Below are 26847 nucleotides of genomic sequence, written 5' to 3'. Positions count from 1 at the left end.
TATGAATACTGACAAGGATATGTGTGTGCTAATTGCTAAACCTTTTCATAGAAACACGGCAACACACACTGGATGTATGCACGCGGTCTGTAAAGTGTGTGTGACGTGTCTCTGACGTAAAACACAGCATTTAGAGCTATTCTACTTTACATGCGGACGTAAAGGCCTTCATAATGTTTCACGGGGCTCTGTAAATATCTTTGAGCGTGCTTTGTCCAAAGATATGCTTAACAATCAAAACAATTAAGAGATGAATGCGTATTTGCTGGTACAAAGCGTCTCCATTTAATCATCAGTGGAGTGACACCGCCCCCTAGTGGAGCACGCATGGTAGTAAATGAGCTAAATAGTGTAAAAGCGGGTGTAAAGCAACACGTGCAGATCTGCTAAGTTTCATACATTCCAAGAAAAAAATGCATCCCAAATTTGAAAAGCATATTATTAGTATCAACTTCACTTTTTTTTTCTTCTTTGTACATTTTGTATAAAATCGACTTTATTCCCATTATATATTGATTTTATTGCCGTATTATAACCTAATTTTACAAAAATTACAACTTTATTTTTTCATATTGACTTTTAAAAAGTGTTTTTTTCTTTACAATTTCAACTCCATGCTAGTAAAATTACATTTTTCCTTATATTACGAGTTTAGTATAAAATTGCCACTTTTCCCCCTCTTAATATTTGACTTTATTCTCGTAAAATTAAAGCTGTTTTTTTCCATTTCTGCTTTTTTTTTAACTTTCCCAACAATTTAAACTTTTGTTTTCTTCTCATAATTATGACTTTATTCCCATATTTTATCTTTATTCTCATAACATCACTTTTTCTGCAACCTAAAAATTACAACTTTAGTTGTTTTTTTAATAATACTGACTTCTAAAAAAAACATTTATTTTAATATATCAACTTTATGCTACAAAAATAAAATTCTCACAAGACTTATTAAACCATCTCTTATTTTGACTTTATTCTTGTAAAAATTAGTGTTTTTTTTTAGGTTTTCTTGTGAAATTATATAATTTTTTATATATATTTATTTTTATATATATATTATTTTATTATTTTTTGTATTATATTATATATTTAAACCCTGCCACTGTCCGCAAATGGTCCCCAGGCTGCACTTTGGACACCGCTGCTGTAGAGCAAACAATGCAACCAAAGCTTTGGTGTACTTTTACCACAGTAAATAAGAGGCATCAACACGTTAGAGTATTATGAACGACAATTTAATACAGAAGATGCATTCCGCCCACCCCCACAAAATAAGTGATACAAAAGCCACCCCATACGTCACAAAGCTACAACCTGAAGTAAGCAATTTAGGGAATGAACATGAAGTTACCAAAGTGGACAGTAAAAGGACAGTCATGTTTAGATGAATCCAATGCTGGCTGTGTTTGCAATGAACTCATTCAAAGCTACATTTTGCACGTTGCATCGCTCATAGTATTATTTTTTGCTCAATGATTTGTCGTCACGATACAAAACAGTCATCATTACATCGGAACTATTTGAAACCCTTGATTCTGTGATGCCATCAAATACATTTACACTGTAAAGGCTCCACAAAAAAACACCAAACAACCCATCAGGACCTTCTTCTGTTTGAAATGTGGTGACCAAATAAAAATAATAATAATAATAAAGCACAGTAATAAGATATAATAAGAACACAAATTGAACTGACCCACCTGTGGTAACTTATGGGATATTATAAAAAGCTGCAAACACTTTTTTGGTGTTTTCCTTTCTGCAATAATCAAATGAAACAAGAAAAAAAGCCCTGGAAGATATGACAAGGAGGGAATGAAGCCCCTATGCTGATGAACCATTTCATAATTCAATGTTTACCGTTGGCACGCAACCTCAAACAATACACCATACTTTGACCACTTCAATTCATGCAGAGAATGGACAAAATATTCGCAACACTCGCCGGTGGAACTCGTTAGGACAGCAGCACCACAAATCACAGCCGGCAAATAGCACGCAATAGATGGATTCAAACTGCAGGGGGCGCTGCATTGGGTGGAGACAGCTGTAGTGAATACATTGGCAAGGTAGCCCCCTCTAGAGGAACACCTTGGTGTACTCATGACAGCAACATTGAAAATATAAGGTTATCACTTTGGACAGATAGCGACATGAAACACTGGACAACAAATAACACAATGAATGAGTTGTACTGGTCGGCACGGACGTATTGGACCATTTCTGGATATTTGCCTGCATACGCCGCCATGTTGGATGTCACCCCAAGTGACAAGAATCATTTATAAATATGTGAGAAAGCAGGTAAAATGTACAGCAGACATCTACCACCTTACAATTTGAACATATTTATTCTTCACTGATGTTTTCTCTGTTTCTGTTTGGCGGTCCTTGAACGCACCGTCGTTAGGTGAGACAAAGCGAAAGTGAAACTTATATATAGCATTTTCCGACAGCTTTAACCGAGGGGACATGGGGAACAAAAAAATGATGGGTAAAAAAAGAAAAGACAAAAAATAAAAAGATCTCGCAAAACTGTTTAGTTTAAGAGCATTGTACTTCCACTACTTTCGTGTTTAGAGCGGATGTTCGCGTTGAAACTTCAAATTAAGAGCAGTATATATATGACCGTTTACTTCTAGGACAAGCCGTGCACACAAGTGAAAGACTTCGATATACTTTACGGCCAATCCATGCAGTTCCTTTCGCGTCCCAGTACTCAAACAGATGTGTTTCTAGCAACACTAGCTAGGACCAAATGTGACCATTTTCCTTTATATAGTTACAGTATCACTTTTTACCTCCACAATTGCACAGATTTTCGCTATGTGGAGGCAAGCTAGTTTTTTTTGTTTTGTTTTTACCCATAATTTATTCCCTCCATGTCCCCTCGGGGACTCCGTAGTTCATGGATCCTGTTACATTATCGTTCATTAGTGGTGCGTGCCTAAACATTTTATACTTTAAAAGACGTTTCATAAGACATTCTTATCGGCGTCTCAAATACTCCCGTTTTTTAAAGCGGTGATGCGTTGTATGTACACAACACTTGGATGGAAAATCTTTACTCATCCAAATACTTTTGAGCCCTGAACATATTCTACAGAAATGTCTGCTATTCCTACGTGGTAAATGCTGTTTTGGTGAAAACTTGCATCAGGGGTGTCCAAACTTTTTCCAGCGAGGGCAAAAGAGTGAAAAATGAAAGGATGCATCTTAAGCTTAGTCAATTTTCTTCTTATAATATTCTGACTTTATTCCCATAAAACTATGACTTTTTCCTCAACCTAACTTTCCAAACATTCCAACTTTATTCGTTTTGTTTGCTGCTTGTCATACTATGAAAAACAATATTTACACTGTATGCAATGAATGTATAATTACATATTACAAGCTTATTCTCATAAAATTGCAACTTTATTTTCCTCGTTGAAATACGACTTTTTTTCCTCTAAATATTTACAGCTTTATTTTTGCTGTTTTGTTTTTCCCATTTCAACTTTCTTCTTGCAATTCTGACTTTTTCCCCAACCCAATTTTCCAAAAATTACAAATGTATTCGTTGTTTTGTTTTTCATATTGCAACTTTTAAAAAACGTACTTAATTTTATGCTCGTCAAATGACGCCGTTTTCCCTCATAATGACGTTATTCTTGTAAAATTCCAAGTTTTTCTTGTTCGATTAAAACTATTTCTCTAAATATTTGTACCTTATTACTGCTGTTTTGTTTTTAGTTTTCTTGTTAAGTTCTATTTTTAGAACATGCCACACGCTAAAAAAAACAACAAAAAACAGCCGCTGGCCGAAAATGAATCCCGGGCCGCACTTTGGACACCCCTGCCTGACGTATTAAAGGTCCTCTATTACGCAAAATGGACTTCTTAATGTGGTTTATAGAGGCGCTCAAACGGTTGGTTTTGAAGTAACGAGTTTTCATGATGTCATGAAGGAAAACGCTCCTCCCTAACTAGAGGAACGCACCCCATGTACATGACCAACACTTCACCGGAGGATCGTGCTTTGGGAAAAAAACAGGTTTCACTATGCATCTTAAAATAAAAGCTGGACCTTTGCGACTCATTTCAAATGGTTGAAGAATGGCATACACGGGACCTTTAAAGCTGAAAGTCAACTCTCCTCACTTTGTTCTATTCCAAATCCAGCATGGTGGCGTATAAAGGCAAACTAAGTGTCAATTCGGAGTCTTTTATCTACTTACAGCGTCCTTTCAATTCATTTTGGTGTCGCAGTGACAAAAAGACGGCCGTGACTGTGACTAAAAAAGGGACTCGTGTTTGCTAATTCCATCAAACCACGTTCCGAAGAGGCGTGAAATGCGCTACACTAATGCTACACTTGGAAGCGTGTTTTCATTCTGAGAAACGGCTAAATGTTGCCCGCCTGTGCTGCAGCTCCATTGACGTCAGGGCTGTCACGCTCATGGCGGATGCTGGGCAAGTTGTGAGGCACACGGGCTGGCTGAGCTCATCTCTTATCATCAAACTCATCAGATGACTCAAAAAAGTAGAAGAGGTGGGGGGGAGGGGAACAAAAGAAAAAGGCAAAAGTGGGCTTCAAAAAGCACGGAGCACACTCGTGTCTCAAGGCTGGCAACTATCGCTGAGGTTTGTCCGTAGGAAGGCAGTATTTGGGAAAAGGCAACCCGGCATTGGGGAACTCAACTAGACGAGCCTGTTCTCGGAGTGCGGCTCCGGGCAGCTCTCGGGGCCGTCTTGTCGGCGGGCCTGGGGCGGGGGTGACTGCGAGTAAGGGGGCGGGGCCTCGCTGACGCCACTGGAGTCCCCTCCTTCAGAGATGAGAGGTGCGTCATGGGAGGGACGAGGCGCGACGGGCTCGTCGCCGTCGGCACACTCACTGTAGGGAGGGGGCTTCAGATCGTCCTCTGGAAAGAAAGCAGAGTAAAGATGAAAGACGGAAGGAACATAGCAAACAGAGTGTACCATGACACCTTCTTTTCGGAGCTATGCAGCTGATGTGTTAGTGACAGGCTGCATGTAGAGAATTCAAGACAAGCCTCAGGAAATGAGGCCTTGCATTTGGCTCAGCGCAGCCAATGCTTCTTCGTCAATCAGTCTTCGATACTAACGAAGACAATACTGTGTGGTCTGGTGTCATTTTAAACCGGTGCTTCTCAACTAGTTTGGCTGCAGGACCCACCGTCACCCCCCAATGATAAGCAGTGACCCAAATTGCGGACATTTTTCGACTCAAACTTGTTAAACATTTTATATTTCAAGGGAGTGTTTGCAAAACACGAGCTGCAGCTCTTTATGGCGCGCTCTTCTTCTCCAGCAGATATCGGCAGCTGTGTGTCGCAAGGACGGCACGGTAAGTCCCCGCTGGAAACATGGCACACACCTCGTTGTGGCGTAGCAAGACAAGAACGCGAGGTGCATTCACAGATGTTGGAAGCCACCGAAAACGGCGGTGTGACCCGACACACCAGCTGAGAATCAATGATTTACACTGTTCAATATCTAGCTTCCAGTCTCATCAGCCAAAAAGACAAGTAGACTTCCAGTATGTGACACGGCTTGAAGAAAACGCCTTCTCAGACAGATAGCTCAGACCGCCCAGTGGACCTGTGGAGCAGCAGGGCTGCGTACCACCAAGGTTCCTACCTTTACCTTACAATCTCATTGCAACGGACGCAAACTCTGTACCAATTTCTTGTGTTTCTCACATTCTTTATCAAAGTTCTGCCACTTGCAACTTTGTTTGCAGATGTATTTCATTTTTTAAATAAAAGAAAAAAAACACAGATTCATCTAACACTTGAATAGGCAGGAAGGAAGAAAACAGACAGAGTTGTTCATTGTTCTATGTGTGCGTGTGTGTGTGTGTGTGTTATACGAACAAATAAACCACCCCCACACAGAGCGTAGAAGCCCTGTTAACGACCTTCTAAATACAACTTTTAACATTATTGGAGCCCTCTAGACATGAAGTAACACTCCTATAGTCACCTTTACACTCGTACTATCCGACATAGTAGACATAAGAGAAAGTAAGACACATAAGACATAAATAAAAGACAATGTAGACTCACTTTTCCACTTTTTACTTCCTGTAGTGGCTATTTTCTCATCAATGCAACGTTACTGACACCTAGTGACCAGTGTAGAATACTACATACCATCACAACATCTTTCAATGAGTCTTCAGAATGCCTGATATTTGTATTGTCATTAATTTAGCCATTTTTATGCTTGAAAATACTTAATTTTGGAATGTGGAACTGGCAAAGGTCTGCCCTGTCCATGTATGGTACTCTTGTTGGATGTGTCAAGGGTATGCTATTTAGTGCCACATGCGGGTTAATTATGGCTGGTTAGTAGTTTTCAAGCACGCCTGAGACAACGGTGGGTGTGTTACCTCCAGAGACTGAATCATACGGTGGCGGCATGTCCAGGTGGGAGAAGGATGGAGCAGGCGGCAGCGCTGTGGAGGGTTCTTCTGCTGACTGGTCCTCCTGCACGCCGTACCAGCTCGGCCAGAGCGAAGCTTGCTGCAGAGGGCAGGAAAACAAAAGTCCGTTATGTGCAGAAGCATACATGTGTGCGTGTGGGGGCACACACATTAACATAAGAATAAGTACACGGATGACAGGGGGATTAGCATGGCTGGTTTTACTGCACATGTCTCTTTGTAATACTGGATGTTCTTTAAACCCTTTGCTTCAGGCCCAATATGTGCAAACTCGACAAGGAAGCGCAAACATTGTTAAACAAACAGCCAGGATGCATTATACCTTTATGGTGTCAAATAAGGTGGGTATGCCGAGTATGCATCGCTTTGTTTTGCACGGCATAGAATGTCACACACATCACAGCCTGGGACCGTTAGATGCAACTCGTGCAATGACGACCAAGTGGGCCAAGGTTAAGACAAACAGGAAATGACTTAAATGAGTCACGCACATGACGGCAGACTCTTGCTGCTTTCAGGCATTCCTCAGAAGAAGTAATGTGCGGAGAGACAATTACTCTTAAAATATGGCAACTAAAACGGGCTTAAGCTCCCAAATGGATGTTGTCTGCAATGAAGATGGGTGTTAAATTACTTTCTTAAATATTATACAACAATAAAACACAAAATGCAGTGTGGCAAATACGATCATTTAAAAGATAGTTTTTTATTTTTTTAGATGTCGCATTTAAAAAAAAATACAATCTGTTTTTGTTTCGCAACAATTGAACATGAAATGCATTGGGGCAAATACTGTAATAGAGTTGTTTTAGATCATTTAAAAATATTTTAAAATTATTTTATACATCCCTTTAAAAAAAATACATCTTAAATATTTTCTAAATGAATAAAATTAACAGAATTTAAAAAACACTTTACAGTTATTCAATTTTTATATCTCTTTACGTTCCGTCAACAGCGCCTCTGCTGGTTGCAGTAAGCACTGCACTACATTTGGCCTCCATTGCTTCAAGACATGAGTAATCAACAATCCATTCCACAGATTCTATTGCAATTATAAACACTAAAACAAACATTTAACAATGAAATCACACTCTTATCGCCCAGAAAATGCCGTGTTTCTTTATGTTGTGTGACGTGCGAAGGTGTACCTAACGTACATGCAAAGCAGAAGTGCAGCGCTGCCAAAAAGGGAAATGCGGTTTGTCTTGTGTGATTAGGCAAACATCCCTTCTGCAAATATGTTGCCTGTCAGCGACTTACACTCTGTCTCTCACACATCTGATGGAGGTAGGCCCTCCCTCCCACGATGACTATCTGGGCATTGCGGGGGTTGCTCAGGTACGCTGCCAGCTGTCTCTGTCTCGAACGGTACCAGCACACGTAGAAGAAGATCTTGATGATGATGAACACGATGACCACTCTGTCAGACAGCAGAGGGCGGGTCACTGTGTTGTAACAGTGACTACATGTGCTACTATTCTCCAGTATACTCACATATACCAGTACAGTTCCATTTGGATGGGATTTCATTCACTCTCATAGCCGAGGAACAACTTGGATCCCTAGATGAGTCATGACAGAAAATAAATGGTCATTTCCTGAGGGACGGCACGTGAATGCTGAGATGATGTCGGATAACCTCTTCTCCTCCCAGATCTCCTTGTAACGGCGCACAGAATCCATGACCCCTCTAGCGTTCTATAATCTTTATCCTTAACGATGGTCGTGTTCAGACTACAAAAGCGGACAATATTGGCGGGCGGGTCTCCTTTCTGAGCTTTTAACGATGTCCATCAAATTTTGCGGCTTCACTCTGCCACGGTTTTGCAACAACAGGCTGTATCATGCCTATTATTAGTACAAAAATATGCATACTTCAGCAAATTTGACATACATGAAGCATTTTCAAGCATACAAATGGCTAAATGAAGCAAAATACAAACATCAGGCATTCAGAAGACAATTCAAAGACATTTTGATGATATGTGGTATTCTACACTGGTCACTAGGTGTCAGTAATGTTACTGTAATGTTCAATGAGACACACAAGCACCAGACTTGATCGCCAGGCTTTGTGTAATTTCATCACAGGCAAAATAATCTGTAAGGCGGGCTTCTTTTGCAGCCGTAACCCACACAAAGCTAAAACTGAGCCTCCGACATCACTTCCTGTCCGTCCCCAACTCAGTCCCCCGCAGCACCAGACACGAGTCTTATTTTCTCTTATTATGTCAACTATATCTGATAATACGAGCATTAAGGTGACGATAGGAGTGTTATTTCATGCCTACAGGGATCTAATAATGTTAAAAAATGTATTTAGAAGGTTGAAAACAGGTTTTCTATGCTCTAACAATGAGAATATTCCACTTATAAATAAGGAATCCTACTTGGTGGAAATCTACTTATGGTCGGGCCTGGAACCAATTAACCGAGATAGACGAGGGATCACTGTACTTCCATAGTGATGGCTTTCCTTTTCATTGGCGCACTGTCGCTTGGGAGACAAAAGTGCAAAAAGTTAACTAATGATGGTATTCTTCTGCCGTATGCACCGTAACGAGTTCTTCTACGGGTCGCATGTTTAAGGACCAAAAGTCATTGTTTAATTAACATATTTAAACGTAAACGTAAACATAAAGTATTGTCATAAACCAAGGACTACCTATACACGAGTTTGGCTTTCTGGGGCGCTTTTTTTCCAACACTTATTCCAAAAGACTGATGCATGCGAGACTTCATCGTATACAACGAGAGACCTTAATTGTGAGATTAACTGTACGTGTATTTACTTTTTTCTTGGCTTTTTTTCGCAACACTTAAAAAAAACTATATTGTTCACTGAATGTAACATGAATCAAAATGTTGTCAAAGTTAAGAATGTTTTTTTTCCAACTTAATTTTACACTTACGAAAATCAAATCAGTTGTCATTAACATAATTATCGCTGAAGGGTTAGAAGAGAATAAATAGCGTAGTAGACTCTTGACACAAACACAACCGATCCTTCTCGAACAAGCCGCGCATTTTGTCGTGCAGTCGAGAAATCCGCCAGTACGCATCCTAAACGCTAGAATGCTATCAGTATCAAGGGGAGTCAACCATTAATGAGGCAAAAGAGCAGGGCGTCGAGGTTTGTGCATTCGCACAATTTAAAACAGCTGTTGGGAACAAGCTAACATGCTAAGTTAGCTACCTACCAAAGTTTTGCCCAAAACAAACATGGTGGACTTACTTGAAAGCAGCGCCGTGGCTTTCAGGTCAGTTAGCTGCCAAGGTGGGCCATTGTCTCTCGTTATCTCTTTGCCCACAACGGCTGTGTCTTCTCCGGTGTGTAATTCCAGGGGAGGTCCAGGGAGCAGATGAAGCTAACTTAAGCTACCATAAAAGCAGGCCACAAACAGTAATAACAAGACGCCTCTGTGTTTGCCTTTACATCCAGTGTGCTAGTCTTTCCACTGTGGTCCACGCTAAAACACACGCTATTTACTAGAAAAAGTGTCAAAAACAACGAATAATCAACAAACTACTATTGGGGGTTTAGCTAGCATGATGTGATATGCCATTGCTGTCCCCTGCTCTTTCCTTACAACAACGATGCCTTCTCGAGTGGGCGTGGCTCGCAGCTGTTGCCTTCAGGGATCATCGTACAAGCATCCGTTCGGAAACAGAATAGTCAATTTCATTTGAAAACAAACACGTGTGATCACATGCAACACAGGGAAACGTTATTAACTCACTGTATTCATTACAAAAAATATATAATCATAATGGAAAATTGGGACTTTATCGAAAATTATTTAAAAAGTATTCTATTCATATTTACGATGGGCGAAAAATGCGCCACAGGGGTCGCTGGACAAAGAGCACATTGTACACATTTAATGGCTGATGGAACAGTAGCATATGGTATTTTAAGTGTATGGATTTATTCTAACAAGAATCTTACTTGTTATTTCACTCATATATTCTAATAGCGATTCAAGTAATTTGTAATGTGGTGGATTCACAGATTTTCCTCTGACGCTTTGGCGACATCTAGTGGCCATTATTGGATACCAACCATTCCAGTGACTTGGACACATTGTACTGTACAAAACTGATGGTATAAAATGCAAAAGAACGATTCATTATTTTACAGTCATTGCTTTTTAATGCAAAAGCTTTTAAATCACTTAGTTACATTTGTATCCTCTGCTTTTTTTTTTTTTTTCTTTACAACACATAAGATGCACATTCACACTATCAGCTATTAGCGAACTATTGACTGATTGGATTGGATCCTTTCGTTATTATTATCGGTTATCTTCCACAATGATGGTCCGCCTTGGATAGGTGTCAATGTCAACAAATATGTACCGGAACTCATATTTTCCTGTTTCAGGATTCTGTAAAATGACAAGTAAATTATATATATATATATTTTTTGGTACATGTAGATGTTAGATATTTAGTATTTTGAGGGGGACCACAGGAGCAATACAAACCTCTTTTGACTCAGAGTGCACGGTGCCTTTAAGACCTGGCTCTGATCCTTCAATGTAAAACTTCAGCCTCATGTGCTTTAATCCCTCCTTCAGGTACTCTAAATGACTACAGTGGAAGATAAAATACAATTAGATTAACCGCATGTTGTGAACGAATAATCCATTTCTTCTGCAATCAAATCCCCAACCTGACTTGCTGCCGTCTTCCTCGACGGGTCGTCTCGCCATAACACTTAATTGGCTCTCCGAATGCGCCAATTACCTGTAATTTTTAAATCAATGAAATGATGAACTTTTGTGATGGCCGTCTCAACAAGGAAATGTAAAATACTGTGGAGAAAAATAGGACACTCGTTTAAGTACCTCGGGGTGTAATCGGACTTTGTCAAAAGCTTTCCCATAGACTTTGTTCGGACTGGAGGAAGAAAACAGTTCCTGGAAGACCACATACAGAAGCCCACCTGCAACATAAAGAATAGCGTCACACAGATGCTAAGAATCAGCTTGTGACAGCATCTCCGATCAAGTGGCTGGAGTCACCTGTCACTCCAAGCCCGATGAGGACGACTATCAAGTAGGTGAAATCTCTGCCGGCTTCTTTCACTGCAAAACATGAAAAATATGTTGTATAATAACTTACAACATGATTCTAATTTATTGGCATGGTAATTATATAGATAGGCTATTACCTACTTATATTTAATAATCATACCTATGATTTAAATAACGAGACAAATATGCCGATAGAGCTAATGTATGGGAGAAAAGACATAAAACATACTTTTAGGTAGAGTTTTCATGCTTTGGTATAATTTTAACAGTTTTTGTGCATCATTAGGCTGATAATGATGAATAACGGAATTAGATGTTGGTTTTAAAATATATTTTTCCACTAATAGTTAATTCTCTACCACTCTCGAGTCAATACAACAGCTTTATGTTATAAAAGCAACACTCTTGATGCAATGCAAAAACTTACGTTTATTGGTAGAACTTGTGAGAGGACGTAGACTGAATTAAAATGAGGATTTAATCCCAAGTGTGTTTGGTTTACCTTTGCGTGCCGCTGATGGCTTGGGGCTCCCGCTTTGGTGTCTGGAAAGGGACTTCTGCCCACCGTCCCCCTCCTCGCTTTTATTCCTCACGCTGTAGTCAACATGAATGTATTTGCGTGGCTGCAGGAAGCAGCAACAAGCATGGAAATTACACGCGGGAGATTCGGCCCTAGCGTGGAAGTTCAGCGTCGAGACCGCTGACTGCGTCCTGTGTGTGCGGATCAGCAAGCTACCTGCCAGTCTGCACGTCTGCGTCGCTTTTGGCTGTAAACTCCGATGCAGCACTTTTAATATCTGCGTATACGCCATTATTATACCCCCAGTCGCTTAAATGTAACTAGTTGTATGTTAATTATGTTTTTTAATACGACGTGGACGTTTTAAACGCACTAATCTACGGGTGACATTAAAAGTGCTATACTGGAAGTGTGTCAAAACCCAGGCGCATGCCTATGACGTAACGAACTAAGATTCATGGGGGTTGGAGTTCTAATGTGAGAGCAGGCGCCATAAAAAGAGCAAGACATTTATTTTGGTCGTAAAAAACAGGAGAATTATTTCTTAGAAATAAATCAATATATTTATTTTTATATTTGTAAAAAAAAAAAAGTTTTAATTGTTGAATTATTGTAAACATTATAAAAATAAAATAAAACCTCTTAAGAAATATACAAAAATAGAATAAAGCTGATCAGTTGTATGCTACACATAAAACAAATAAAATAAAAAAAGGTAAAAATGGGGAAAATAGAGCAAAAAGCTACAATGTAAAGAGAAAAAGCCCAAATGTTGATAGTAATAAGTACTATATATACAGTATATTTTATGCAACTGTAAACTACAACCACAGAGCTCTCACATTTCTATATAATGTCATCACTAACATTATTATTAGTCTCACTAGATAAGGGTTACTAGTGTAAATAAAAAACTGAAGTACGAAAAAGATGCTAACACATTATAAAAGTCTACATTTCAGATACATGGATTTGCATAGAGAGAACATCTCCATGAACATGGCAGGTAAATGAAATACTTAATATTCTCATGTATCTTTACGTACATGTTTGTTTTGGAAGTCATGCTGCAGGTTCTTTTACCAAAGCCAATTTTACAAGAGACGAGTCCGGCCTAAAGATGTTTTTTTTTTTTTTTTTTTGAACCATCATAATCTCACCAAGCTGCTGACTCGACACAATAAAAGTCTGCATTCCAGATTGACTGAACCCTCACAATGAAATCAGTAAACATTTCTTTATTTAAAACATTCTTTCCAGTGTTGTCTTGATGTGTTATCAAATTAACAAGCAAATCACTCGCTTTAAACCACAATGCTACGATGAAAAGGAGACAAAAAATGAATTCTAATGCCCAGACATAGATTTGATCAATAAATGATGAAGTCTACCTAAAGACATGTACTGTAAAGACACGACAAAGCACCTTCAGAGTTAAAGAAACTTGAAAATGCTTTGGAAAAACCTGATTCTGCTCATTTTTTCCTCGACGAATTGCTTTACATTAAAGGTGTTCTCCGGGTTCAGTCATTTATCTGAATTCATCGGCGTTCCATGGCTGCTTCGTCCGCTCCAGACGTGGTGTGCGTGTGGTCCCGAGCAACCCTTCCCCCCCGCCCCCTTCATCCTTCATCCCAACATTCTACATTTGTCAGGCATGTTAGTTGAGTGAAGATGCACCAGGGAGAGAAACCTCCAAATGCTGTCAAACTTGGCAAGATGCAGAGGGATGATGCATCTGTGCGATGTATCTGCAGAGAAATAAACAACAGTTACTTTTACTTTCACTCTCTTCTCTCTGCACGTGGCATGTTTTTGTTGTTATTGTTTTGTTTAATCCGTCTGCCCTGCTTGGGATCCATCGGTCCAGACTTCTTATTTTTCCTCACGCCATCTATTTACGATCGTGTGGCCCTGTGTGTGTGTCTGAGTGCTTGAGAGAGAAAAAGAAAGTGAAACATAAAAGCGGAAAATAGAATAAGCGAGTGCACGTGTGTTTGGAATGCACACAGGCTGGAAAAATAACATCGCTGGACGTCTACTGGACGCCTCTATTCCCTCATATAGTAGCTGGGGCTCTCATTTGACTTAACTGCAGAGAGTACAAGGCGTTTATTAGAGGTTAAGCATTTGTTCATTTGCAAAAAAACAAAATCTCCAACTTTTATCCAACTCTCATGAAAGACCCCAAATGCACAGAAAAGAGTTTTAGGATAACAATAACAAGCATTAGTGTATTGTTTGCTTTTATTTTGTTTTTTAAGAAAAATTAATTATTTACATAATTTTTCATATGTAAAACAGATATATAAAATAGTCTTGCAATTACATCAAATCATTTTATCTTATCTTTAGGCAATTTTACAAATAAAAAAGAATACTTAATATGTATCTACTTTGATATTTTTATATTTATTAATTTAGTAAAAAGGCTAACAAACGATTTGATTTATAATAAAGTCTTCCAATAATATAAATAATAAAAAAATTGTCGATTGTTTCTACAAATAAATAAGCACCCACTTTGATATTTTTATATTTATTAATTTAGTAAAAAAAAAAAACCCAAAAAACAGTATGTACATAAAATTACAAATTAAGAGAGAAAATAATATAACGCAAAGCCTTGTCCGAAAAAAGACTTAATTATGAAAACTATAACAGTCTCACGATTACATTAAATCATTTTCATTTTTGTCAAATGTTTTATTAAGGCCTTTTTCCAAAATTAACAAATATCAAAATACCAAAGTGTCTACATGTCAAGTATACTTATTTATTTGTACAAACAAGTGACAAGAGTTAATATCATGTAACATAACTGTAAGAATATGTTTTATCTGTTTTAGATTCATTCTACTTAGATTTATTTTATTGATTTATTTGTATATATTTTTAGGGACAAGGCTTTGTCTTATTATTTGGGCTTATTGTGTTATTGTGCCTTTTTGCTCTAGTTAAATAAATAAAAAAAATCTACAATATGCTGTGTGTGTGTGTGTGTGTGTGTGTGTGTGTGTGTGTGTGTGTGTGTGTGTGTGTGTGAGGACTTCTACCAAGCAAGAGCATGCATGTTAAAAATACATGTACATGGTTTTGCATCACGAAAATGTCTACGCATTTAACATGAAACACTTGAAATCATATTCACAGTGCCAGTCAAAAGTTTGGAGACACTTTATCATGTTATAATGTGGTAAAGTGTCTCCAAACTTTTGGCTGGTGCATGACGCTCCCTAAAAATGTTTGTTTTCTTTTTCAACCGTCGTAATCTCATCAAAACTAGCACCTAAATTCAGTGTGTGATTGAGGTCAGTGTTCATCACCAGTGAACACCAATTTTTCCGCTTGCGTGATCGTGACGGTGAGACACGGGAGGCGTGCGTGTGTGCGTGACACATTTAGGACAAACAGTTCAACAAAACAACAACAAAAAAGGTGCTTTATTGTTATTTAATATTAATATTGTTACAAAGCATCAAGAAAACCAGCCCTGAAGGATCGTTGGAATAACTTTAAAAAACATGATTTCATTTTGCCCGAGTAGAAAAGTCTGGTTTGATACAAAGATTACGCTGTAGGGATCATTAGCTGACAAACTGAGAAGAAAATAAAATCAGGATTTTGAATATATATGTGTGTATAAAACAATCCAAGTAAAGTAGTTTTGGGTTCAAATGTGTTGAGTCATGGTATTGAACTAATTCAGCTAACATCATGCAATGAATCGCTTCTAAAAATAGTTTGGTCTAATGCATTCATTAGCACGTGGGGGCCTCGGATAGCTGAATGCTTTATTGAAGAAACGTAAAGAAGCATGCACAAGCTCGGCCTTGGATTGTTACTGAAAAGAACAACATTCCATGGATGTGCGTTAGTAATACTCCAGTTGGCATGAAGGAAAGAAAATCTACTCATCTATTTGTGTGCATGATGCATGCGTTCATGGTGAAGTGGTGCGTCATAGGACAGTTAAAGGGGCCCTATCCCTATCCTGCTCAAGATGCCTGCAAGGTAATTCTGCATTCTTCTCCTCTGTGCCGACACCTTCGGATTCTGCGGCCTCCTCCCCATCCACGCCTACTCTGTTGTGATTGCTCAAAAGGTCCCGGGCGGACTCCAGCCCCCACGCTACCCACCACCACTCAGATCACTCGGTTAGGTGCTCAAGGTTAGCAGCAAGCGGCACAAGAACTGGATACTACACATACAGTAATCCCGCGGTTCAATGGTTCCAGATCCAATCATAAGTACATTTCCTAAATTGGAATTTCCTCAATGGAATATTGTCGTCATTACAAGAGCATAGAAAACCTGTTTATGACCTTATAGTAGACATAATAAAAGAATATAAGACATAATATACACTCACGTTAGCTTTGGGATAGTTTCTTGTTGTTCCTCTTTTATTTCCGCTTTCTGGGATACCGTTTCATCAATGTACCATTACTGACACCTAGTGACCAGCGTAGAATACTACATATCATTGCAACATCTTTCAATGAGTCTTCTGAATGACTTTTGTATTGGAGTCCATTTAGCCATTTTTAACTTGAAAATACGTAACATTTTGTTAAATATGCATATATTTTGACTAATAATAGCCCGTATTTAATCACTAAACAGCATGATTTATTAATACATTTTTGAAAAACAGTGACGCCACACAATTTGAAGCGCAAAGCGGCGAGGGCTTACTGTATTTGTATTATGTTCATTTAGCCATTTTTTACGAAAATGCTTATGTTAGGGAAAAACAACATACAATTTGCTTAAAAGGCCTATTTTTTGGCTAACATTATGCCGTATTCAACCACAACGTATTAATTAATATATTTATGAATTCAGATGCATTGCAACCAAGCAATTTCTCTTGTGGATCAATAAAGTCTGTCTAAGTCTAAGTGTATATTTAAAAAAAAAAAAAACGTGATAGAGTGAAGCCACAAAATTTGAAGCGCCAAGTGGTGAGGGATTACTGTATTTGTATTTTAGTTCATTTAGTTCATTTAGTCATATTTATGCTTGAAAATGCTTCATTTAGGCAAAAAAACCATAAAATGTACTTAAATATGCATTTTTTTTTTTTTAGAAATAGGCCACATTCAACCACGAAACAGTGATCATTTATTCATTAATATATTTTTTTTTTTCAAAAGTGTGAAGCTGCGAAATTTGCAGCGCAAAGTGGCGAGGGATTACTGTATTAGTAATTTAGTTAATTTATACATTTTTGTAAAAAAATAATCGGCGATTTAGATAATAAAGTTGTAAATTACTGAGAATTTTGTTTTAATTTACGGGGAAAAAAGTCGCAATATTACAAAAATGAAGTCATAAATTTACGTGAAAAAAGTAAATTTACAAATTTTTTTCTCGTAAACTTGCAACGGAAATTTACGATGTTATTTGCAAAATTTCAGATTTTTTTTTCTCAATGTGGCCCTAATACTACGTTGTAGAATACGAAAAAAGGTCACAATATTACGAGAATAAAGTTTTAAATGTACATTTTTTTCTCATGAATTTACGACTTTTTTCCTCATAAAATTTACGACATTATTCTAGAAAATCTCAAGTTTTTTTTGTCAATGTGGCTCTAATACCCAATTGTAACATACGAAAAAAAAAGCCGGGGAAAAAGTCGTAAATTTCCGAGAATAAAGTTGCAAATTTATGACAAAAAAAGTAATACATTTATGAGAAAAAAACATTTTCATTTAAAACTTTATGCTCGTGATATTAATATAGACTAAGATATGAATATAGACTAATTATGACTAATATTACATGTCATCGTGTCGAAGGGAAAATACAGCATAGTTCTTCAGGAAGGAAGGAAGGAAACTTTCCTCTTGCTTCAGGCAAGCTTTTATTTATATTTTCATATTCATAGTTTATGTTTTTCTCGTAAATGTACAACTTTATTCTGCTAAATTTACGACTTTATTCTCAAAATCTCAGATTATGATTTTTTTCAATGTGACCTCAATACCTCAATACTCGGCCGTACTATTGAACCACAAACCAGCATGATTTATGAGCTGATAGTTTTTGGAAAACCCACGACACAAGCCACGAAATTGGAAGCGCGATGTGGCGAGGGGTTACTGCAATTGGAAGAATATTGGAGAATCCGGCGCCAAACTGTGCTTCGTTCTCGAAACAGCGAAGCGGCAGGAGCAGAGGAGCAGTGACCGTGAGGTAGGTCTTTAGCTGCCCGGAAAACAACAAGAATCCTACTCCGGTTGAGGTACACGATTCTTACATCCGAAACAACAACATTTTCAAGAAAACAAACGGTGCTGAGCCCCCCGTACATGGACGTCCTCAGGTCGGGACGTGGAAATCTCGTGAAGTTCTCTTACCCGATCGTTCACGAGATTTAGCAGCGGTGTAAAAATGACAGCAGGGAGATCTTAAAACCACACCAACGTCATGGTACGGCCCAGGAGTACAGCAGTTGAAACGTATACGTACTGCAAGCGGGAAAAGCTGAAAAGGTAGGATGGGGCCCCTTTAAAGAAATGACGTTCTAAATTTAGAAGACGCGGAGGTCTATTAGTTTCAATGAAGACAAAAACAAAAGTGTGAGATTGGAAACTTCCTTCAAAGCGTGACAACACGGCGTATTCTCATCTATAGTCCTTTTGTGCTCGTCTTTGCACACGACCACATGATTTGCTTTCATCAAAGTGTCCCCTCAGGCCCTCAGCGTCATGCTGGTGTAAATCTCCCATCCGCTTTGTCACATGTCAGTGATGCCCGCTCGCGCTCATCCGGGACCGCGCTACACTCTCAAGAAGTCTACATGATGGAGACAATGCCACACAGTGTAGAACATAAGCACACACACACACACACACACACACACACACACACACACATACACAGTATAGTGGACATTGCATCGTGTTCATGCTGAAAGACACGTAGCTTCATATATGTCAACCAGCATAAATGACATGAGCAGTTCTATACGTCATGTTCCCTGCACAATCCAGTCAAATCCAATACCGTGTGCGAAGAATGCTGTCTTCATTTAGCAACACCGGGGGGGGGCTAAATATTAGAAACACCGCTTTTAGCCTCTGCAAACTCCAACCAAAGTGAAGATTGCATGGACTGTATGGAAAAAGTCTCAAAAAAGGCAAGTCGTCCTGCGTTTGGGGCGTCATGTTCATGTGTCCACAGTGATACCTCGCCACCTCGCCCTGCACATTTGGCGGCTTCACTAACAGTTTTTCAAGAATAAATTCATGAATAAATCCGCGGTGGAGTACTGCTTATTAGTAAAAAAAAAAAAAAAAAAAAGAGCATATTTAAGCACATTTTACATATTTTTGACATACATTTTTCAAGAATATATTTATTAATAAATCAGGCTGTTTCGCTGTTGAATAAGGCTTATCTATTATTAGTAAAAAACATACATATTTCAGCAAATGTAACATATTTTTGGAATTTTTTTAAAAAGCATATATTAATAAACCTTGCTGTTTTGCGGTTGATTACAGCCTATTAAGATTAGATTGTTCAAGAATATATTAATTAATAAATCATGCAGTTTCATGGTTGAATGTGGCCTATGATTAAAAAAAATGCATATTTACGCACAATTTTTTAAATTTTTGGCCAAGATTTTTTCAAGAATATATTAATGAATAAATAAATCATGCTGTTTCACGGTTGAATACGACCTATTATAAAAAAAAATGCATATTTAAGCAAATGTTACCTACTTTTGGCCTCCATTTTTGAAGAATACATTAATTTATAAATCATGCTGTTTCACGGTAGATTATTGCCTATTAGTGGTTATAAAATATGCACATTTAAGCACATTTTACATATTTTTGGTGAAGATTTTTCAAGATTGAATCTATCGCGCTGCTTTGCTGTTGAATATGTCCTACTCGTCATTGATGAGACAACAGCCACTGCTGGAAGCATTGTTCAGAAACCACAACAAGAAACTCTCCCAATGCTAATGTCTATATTATGTTTTATTTTCTCTTATTATGTCTACTATATTGGGTAACAGGAATGGAAAGGTAACTGTAGGGCTGTTATTTCATGTCTAGACTGCTATAATAATGTTAAAACATGAATTTAGAAGGTTGTAAACAGGTTTTCCCTGCTCTAACTACAAAAATATTCAATTTATAAATAAGGAATCCTACTTAAAAAAAATCACTTCACAGTTGGGTCTGGAACTGCTTAACCACAAGAAAGGAGGGATTGCTGCGCATGCAAACCAACAGGGGGCGCCAAACAGCTGATAACGGTGACCAATGAAGCAGAGCCATCAAACTGGCGTGCAGCTAAGAAGTATGATATCCAGTCGTGATTTTTACTGTATCTCAGGGGGGAGGGGTGGCCATCTTATATTTGGGTCAATGCGGTACCTCCCCAGTGAAAAAAGGAGCCTTATTGTCTTTGTAAAGGCAGCTTTTGGGTTGGATCTCATCCGATTAGATTGTGCAGGTGTACCTAATGATGTGTGTGTGTGTGTGTGTGTGTGGGGGGGGGTATCAAATGCTTATTGTGCACTTGCAGCATACTCATAAGCGCAATATTATACACGCACATAATACAACAAAAATACAAGTAAACATGCAAAACACCAAAATTGTTCATACCCTTTTTAACTTGATGAAATTATAGAATAATAATATAGAGTATAAAAATCATTTTCACTCAAAACGTGGCCAGGGTTTGCGTAATTGTGTGATTATCTTGAGTAGAGTACCAGTCAAAGGTTTTGGTACACCTTCTCATTCAATAGCGAGACAAAACGTGTCAAAACTTTTGACGGGCACTGTAGGATGCTTTCACTTTAAGATGCTACGGTATAAATACCCAAATCTCTCAATTTGTATCAAATTGCTGGAGAAAAAAGGTAACACAATGTCTGAAAGATTGAAAAAAAAATAAAAGTCCATGCAGATCAAAGAGTTTCCAGTCCACTGAAAAAGCACACACATGCATAAATCTGAGCCAAAAAAGTCACTAAAAGGCCAAGATGGCTGCAAGCAAGAGACTCATCCTGGCGAAAATAAATATAAACGTGAAAATAAATATAAACCCGAACATAAAGGACACAAATAACATCCCAAAGTGTGCAAACGGCGACTACACAACAAATAAAGAGGTGGATATGAGGATTAAGGGGGCTTACCTTGAGATTGTCTCTTAGACCCTAGTTGTGTTGTACTCTGATTCATGTTTGCTCAAAGAGCCAATGAGGCAGAACCTGAAATGTCACGCCTCCGCACTTTAATGTCACGTCACAATGCATCATGTGCAAACTCTGCATGCACACTTCTGTCCAATATTCAAAAACAGTGCATGCACTTTATCAAACTGCTCCAACAATAAAAAGATAGCGCTTTTTTTGTGTTAATGTCAAGGTCATAGATAAGAAAATGACTTTTTTCTTTTTAAAGTACAGCAGCGCGATATCATTTATTGTCACAATTTTAGGACACTTTACGGACAAAAGTATTGGGATGCATTGAGTCAATCAATGAGGGGTTCGTTCTTATCGAATCTTACGTTGACACACGACGACAGAAAAGTTGCACTGCTAAAACTGAACTGAAATCAAGGTCAAAAATCCTTTTTAGGGGCCTGCAAAACAAGCGGTGGGGATCCCTATTAATATTTGGTAACAGTCTGTGTAACCATGGTAACGCAATTGACAACCACAATCAAACGGACACTTTATTAGTTAAGCAACAGGCAGGCCCATTAAACATTTCTGCTGCATTCTTTCTCGTTTTTACCCAAATCTGTGATAATAAAAACGGGTTTAATAATAAATTAGTCATCTTCAGATAACGACTCTTACTTAGTTGTGACAAAATTATATTTTGGGGCGCTGTAAAGGCATGTTTGGATGAAGTTGGTGTGGAAGACGCCCAGGAAGCACCTTCACGTGGATGAATGGACTTAAAAAAACATTAATAGACAATTTTCACTTCCTACATGTGAACTAAGCCGGTGTCCCAATACTTTTGTCCACATAAGGCTAATTCACAGTCAGCGATGAGCATGCATGATCAAGAAAACTGTCTTAAATGCTGAAAAGAGGAGGGGGGGACACCAAAAGAAAAGCAATAGTTTTTGAGAAGAGGAGATGAAAAAAGTAAAATGTGAATATTCCACAGTTAAATGAGGCCTGGTGGTCTCCTGGCATCAGAAATCTATGGATACTGACCGCTGTACTGCCTTCTCGTGGCGTGAAAGCCGATGGCTGGTGGTTGGAACTTCATCCAGGTCGTCGTCCAGGTCGCATCCGTTGTCCGCTCCCTCTTGCGAGTAGCTGTGCTTCATGACCAAGATGCTCCTGCGGTTCCCCGCCGACGGCAGCAGGGGCCGCACGGACATGGGAGGCTGCGGGAGGTCCGCCAGCAGGCTGGCCGCCGCCGCGTCTCGTGCGCTCAGGTTGCCGCGGCTCCCTCGCCCGCTGAGGGACAGCTGGGATATGTGGGCCGAGCCCGGGTTGGAGGACGAGCCACAGTGGTGGTCGTGGATGCAGCGTGAGGAGGCACGGCGGAGGGCGTGGTAGTTCTCAAAGTCTTCTGCTAGGTCCACTAGGTCTGCTGAGGCGGCGGCGGCGGCGGTGGTGGTGGCGCCGCGCAAAGCGCACAGCTCGTAATGAGGCGGCTCAAAGACTTCTTGAAACATGGTGGGGTCAAAGTCCTCACGCCGCAGGATGTACTTTTTGCGAGGCTGCTTGATTTGGACGATAACAGAGATGATGAGGAGGAGGAGGACGATGCAACAGGTGACGCCGATGATGGTGCCGTTGGTGTTGTTCAGGTTGTCCAGGATGTTGGCTTTTCTCTTCTCTGCGCATGAGCAGACACGTTTTAGAAGATTGCAAATACCGAAGCAACAAAAAAGCTATATTCAGTCACCTGTGGCTGATATCATTTTTATGAGCTAAAGATGGAAGTCGCTGCATTTGGGGCTTCGCTCTATCGCAGTTTTTCAAAACATTAATAAATCAGCGCTGTTTTGTGTTATTAGGCAAAAATTATGCATATTTACGATTTTTTTTGCCTAAATTAAGCATTTTCAAGCATAAAAATGGCTAAAAAAGTAGTAGATTGTAAATATAAGGCATTCAGATGATATGTAGTATTCAACACTGGTCACTGGGTGTCCACCCGACTTGGTGGCAGGTTTCAATGATCTCACAACAGGCACAATAATTCCTAACGCGGGCAACTGTTGCGGCTGTGACTCACGGCAAGCTATAACTCAACTCTTAACGACGTCACTTCCTGTCAACGCACCACTCAGCTCCCCTACAGCACTGGGACAAATTTACACACAAGCATGATTCTTATTTATGTCTTATTATGTGCACTATATTGGGTAATACGAGTGCAAAGGAAACTATAGGGGTGTTATTTCATATCTAGAGGGCTCTAATAATGTTAAAAACTGTATTTAGAAGGTTGTAAACAGGTTTTTTAAAGGAGTTTTTCAAGCGTATCAGCCAAGAGGAGAAGAATGCAGATTTATTTTATACACAACTTGAGATTGATGGCGTATTTTAGTACAATAAACTTACTTCGTGTCCCACTAGGATCCAATTTCATATAAAAAAAATGTCAAAATAAAGTAAAATACATATACTGTATAAGGCATTCAGAAGATGCATTTAAATACATGTTGATATGTAGTATCATACACTGGTCACTAGGTGTCAGCAACAATAGTCAGGAAGTACTTGGTGACTCCCAACGCTAACATGCGTGAGTCTACATTATGCCTTATTTGTGTCTTACACCCGCTTGTTTTCTGTGTTTTATGAGCTTCAATTTGCACGTCCAGCTAACTAATCAGCATTTCTTTGGTTGTGTTGGCGACATTCACAACATAGGTCTCATTGTGGGACACTTCAGTACACTTTTACATGGTGAAGCTGCAGCAACAGCTCACCTTTGCATTGATTCTCATCCCACGGGTAGACGCAGTTCTGCATGCCGTTGCACACCAGCGTGTTGTTAATGCACATGTTACTGTGGCAGAAGAAGGCATCTGGATCACAAGGAGCTGGAAACACAACAGAGGCAGGCTGAGACACACTTTGCGCACTGAAAGTGAAGAGATTAAAAAGCTAAAATGAAACAAGCTCATTCGACTTGCTCGCACCAAACCCGACGCTGTTAACAGCGGCACATGTCTAAGCTGCTTAAAAATCTGCAAGTCAGTTGCGTTTTGTTGTTTGGTTTTTCCGTGTGCGCGTTGTGTCCTCTCACTCCCCCGTCTCAGCGCGCGTGGCCTTGCCGCCGTCTTAAGACCGCCGTCCCACGTCTCCGCCCCCTCTATGATGTCAGCACAAGGGCAGAGCAACCCATCAAGACGACGTGGTCGTAAAATCAGCGCGCTAATGTTACGGGCGACATCATCATAAAGCGGCATAATATAACGTCAAGGTGCCCTTGCTCGGGCTTCTTCTGTTACAACTTGATGGGGAAGAAAGGGGAAATCATCTACATATGCACCAAAATTCCAAATGTTATCATGAGCCTCATTACAATGCAGCACACTGTAGCTTTGAATCCAAAGGCATTAAAAACACACGTAATGCATTACTTACAATTTGTTCATAGCTATTTTACCCTTAAGCAATGACGATGTACATTTGTATATATATATAGTGACTGAAAATATTGGCCTAAATGGCAAAAAGCCCAAATGTGAGCTGCTGAGAACCAGCAGAGGGGGCCCAACCTCTTTGCTTGACGCTTGGAAAGCCGGCTGAGGGCGAGACCAGAGTGTTATCCTCGCTGATCTGCTGCAAAATGAATACCAAAGACGTAATAAAAGCGCCTTTTCGCCCACACATAAACGCGTCCCAGTCAATGCCGGGGGCATAAATTAGCAGCTAAACGAGTGGCTGATGAAAATAATTCTGCAGAGAGCTGGTGATACCATCCAAATAGCATATTTGCTTAAAAATGTTGACTGACTATCAATGTACATATAATGTACTTAATGACTCTTTCATTCAAATGAAATAAGTGGAACACCATTTAATGAAGTGTTTATGATCCTGATGGATATTGCATAAGCTAAGCCAGCGTTCATTTCCAGTATTTTTGCTTTATTTTGCTGTATTTGATCTTATCTTGTATATCTATATGATCATTGTTATGATATATATATATATATATATATATATATATATATATATATATATATATATATATTGTTATATATATTATATAGGACCCCATTCACCTTTGCGCTTCAAATTTTGCAGCTTCACGGTTTTTCAAAAACACATGAATAAATCAGGCTTTTTTTGTGGGTTTTTTTTTTGCCTAAATGAAGGATTTTCCAGCATAAAAATGTGTAAATGAACTAAAATACAAATATAAGGCATTCAGAAGACACGTTCAAAGTTGCTGTGATCATATGTAGTATTCCACAGTAGCCAGTAGGTGTCAGTATTGTTACTGCAATATTTGGTGAGATACACAAGCACCAAACAAGATCGCCGTACCAATAGGCTTTTATTGCAGGTTTGAATGATCTCACAACAGGCACAATAATCCCTAACACGGGCTACTGCTGTGGCCGTAGCCCCTGGCAAGCTAAAACTCAACTCTGAAGCACCGACATCACTTCCTGTCCACCTCCCTAGAACCGGAACACATTTATATACCAAGTAAATTTCCCCGCTGTGGGATAAATAAAGTACATACAACATATTTTCTCTTATTATGTCTCCTATATTGGATAATAGGACAGTAAAGGTGACTATAGGGGTGTTATTTCATGTCTAGCGGGCTCTAATAATGTTAAAAACAGTATTTAAAAGGTCGTAAACAGGTTTTCTATGCTGCAACTACAAAAATATTGCATTTAAGAATCCTACTTCACTTATTAGTTATAATTAATTCACTTTAAATTGATGTATTACATGTGTGTCCCTAAGCCTGAAAGACAGTTGTACTAGCAGGTGTGAACATGCACCGTGGATGATAATGGTTTCATGTTTGCATTTGGGAATACTGCGCATCCCGCGGAAGTATCTCTAGGGGAGTCGACGGTTGTGAACGGCTCACTAAAAGCTACCGGTCCCTTTGGGGAAAGAGCAGCTGTGAGCACTCGTAAAGGCGGGAAGACGCACTGTAGGATGCAAAGCGCTTTTTCTCGGGAAATAAATAGGAAGACTATAATGTCTGCGCTTCTATTCCAGTCACTTGCAGACTTCCTTAATGGAACATGACAGTCATTTTATGAGTTTGAGTGTCATGATGGAAAAACAGGAACTCATTTAAAGATGGCTATTTATTATTCATGATCATATCCTCTTGAAGATATTCACACCTACATCGTATCAGACGGTGCATTTGATGAATACATTAAAGAACTGCTATTTGTCACTAAACAATGCGTATTGCAATGAGCCGCATTGTGTTTCATTGCTTTAAAAGGACTCGCCTGAGTCACTTGTTGGTGTCCATTCATCGCCTGTTGACTGCTCAGTAGTTTGCACGGAAGTCTGCGGTCTTTAGGCTGAGGTGTTGCCCTGGCAACAGTGCATCCCTGCTCTGCTCGGTGAAAAGGCCTCGCCGAAAAGGGTGACGCTACTGACTTCACAAAGCAACTTCTGTCTTCGACCTTAACGATGTCATTAACATGCTCATGTAAGACATGTTGCATTTCTCTCCACTCATGTAGCTCAATATGGTAACCCGGTGATTGGACACATGTCTCAGTCCTACACTGGACATCATCATCGTCAAGGCATCAGATGTACCTATTCTTGTGGCCAGTGATCAATGTTTAATAATCAGCTTGAT

General features: G+C 39.2%; 3 protein-coding genes across 5 annotated transcripts in view; all 3 read right to left on the bottom strand.

Moving 5' to 3' along the window:
- si:dkey-118j18.2 (uncharacterized) overlaps nucleotides 1-10091 on the bottom strand; it is a 192338-nt gene extending 182247 nt beyond the window's left edge. The window contains exons 1-5 of one of the 2 annotated variants that reach the window (XR_008567330.1): nucleotides 9690-10091; nucleotides 7949-8016; nucleotides 7715-7874; nucleotides 6398-6530; nucleotides 3442-4904 (exon numbers count right to left, since the gene is read on the bottom strand). Coding sequence is in view for 1 of the 2 variants with exons in the window: in XM_054765314.1 (XP_054621289.1) it covers nucleotides 4684-4904; nucleotides 6398-6530; nucleotides 7715-7874; nucleotides 7949-7968 (534 nt within the window). In the remaining variant the exon portion in view is untranslated. Of the gene's footprint in view, nucleotides 1-1334; nucleotides 4905-6397; nucleotides 6531-7714; nucleotides 7875-7948; nucleotides 8017-9689 lie in introns of those variants that run through there. The other variant, XM_054765314.1, reaches the window with a different exon arrangement.
- A 266-nt stretch (nucleotides 10092-10357) lies between these two features.
- Nucleotides 10358-12440, bottom strand: timm21 (translocase of inner mitochondrial membrane 21). The gene is made up of 6 exons (XM_054765312.1): nucleotides 11996-12440; nucleotides 11482-11544; nucleotides 11305-11402; nucleotides 11130-11203; nucleotides 10942-11047; nucleotides 10358-10842 (listed from the first exon to the last, which is right to left on the bottom strand). Exons 1-6 carry the CDS (start codon nucleotides 12303-12305, stop codon nucleotides 10750-10752), a joined length of 744 nt encoding a protein of 247 aa, XP_054621287.1. The 5' UTR covers nucleotides 12306-12440; the 3' UTR covers nucleotides 10358-10749.
- A 304-nt stretch (nucleotides 12441-12744) lies between these two features.
- Nucleotides 12745-26847, bottom strand: part of neto1l (neuropilin (NRP) and tolloid (TLL)-like 1, like) — a 69690-nt gene continuing 55587 nt past the window's right edge. The window contains exons 10-13 of one of the 2 annotated variants that reach the window (XM_054765877.1): nucleotides 23972-24085; nucleotides 22236-22869; nucleotides 21195-21269; nucleotides 12745-13764 (exon numbers count right to left, since the gene is read on the bottom strand). In XM_054765877.1, coding sequence (XP_054621852.1) covers nucleotides 21209-21269; nucleotides 22236-22869; nucleotides 23972-24085 — 809 coding nt within the window. In that variant the 3' untranslated portion in view covers nucleotides 12745-13764; nucleotides 21195-21208. Of the gene's footprint in view, nucleotides 13765-15239; nucleotides 18821-21194; nucleotides 21270-22235; nucleotides 22870-23971; nucleotides 24086-26847 lie in introns of those variants that run through there. The other variant, XM_054765878.1, reaches the window with a different exon arrangement.

The sequence above is a fragment of the Dunckerocampus dactyliophorus genome, chromosome 21 (assembly GCF_027744805.1).
Source record: "Dunckerocampus dactyliophorus isolate RoL2022-P2 chromosome 21, RoL_Ddac_1.1, whole genome shotgun sequence".
Taxonomy (NCBI): Eukaryota; Metazoa; Chordata; class Actinopteri; order Syngnathiformes; family Syngnathidae; genus Dunckerocampus; species Dunckerocampus dactyliophorus.
This window is presented reverse-complemented; position numbering and strand designations above follow the sequence as displayed.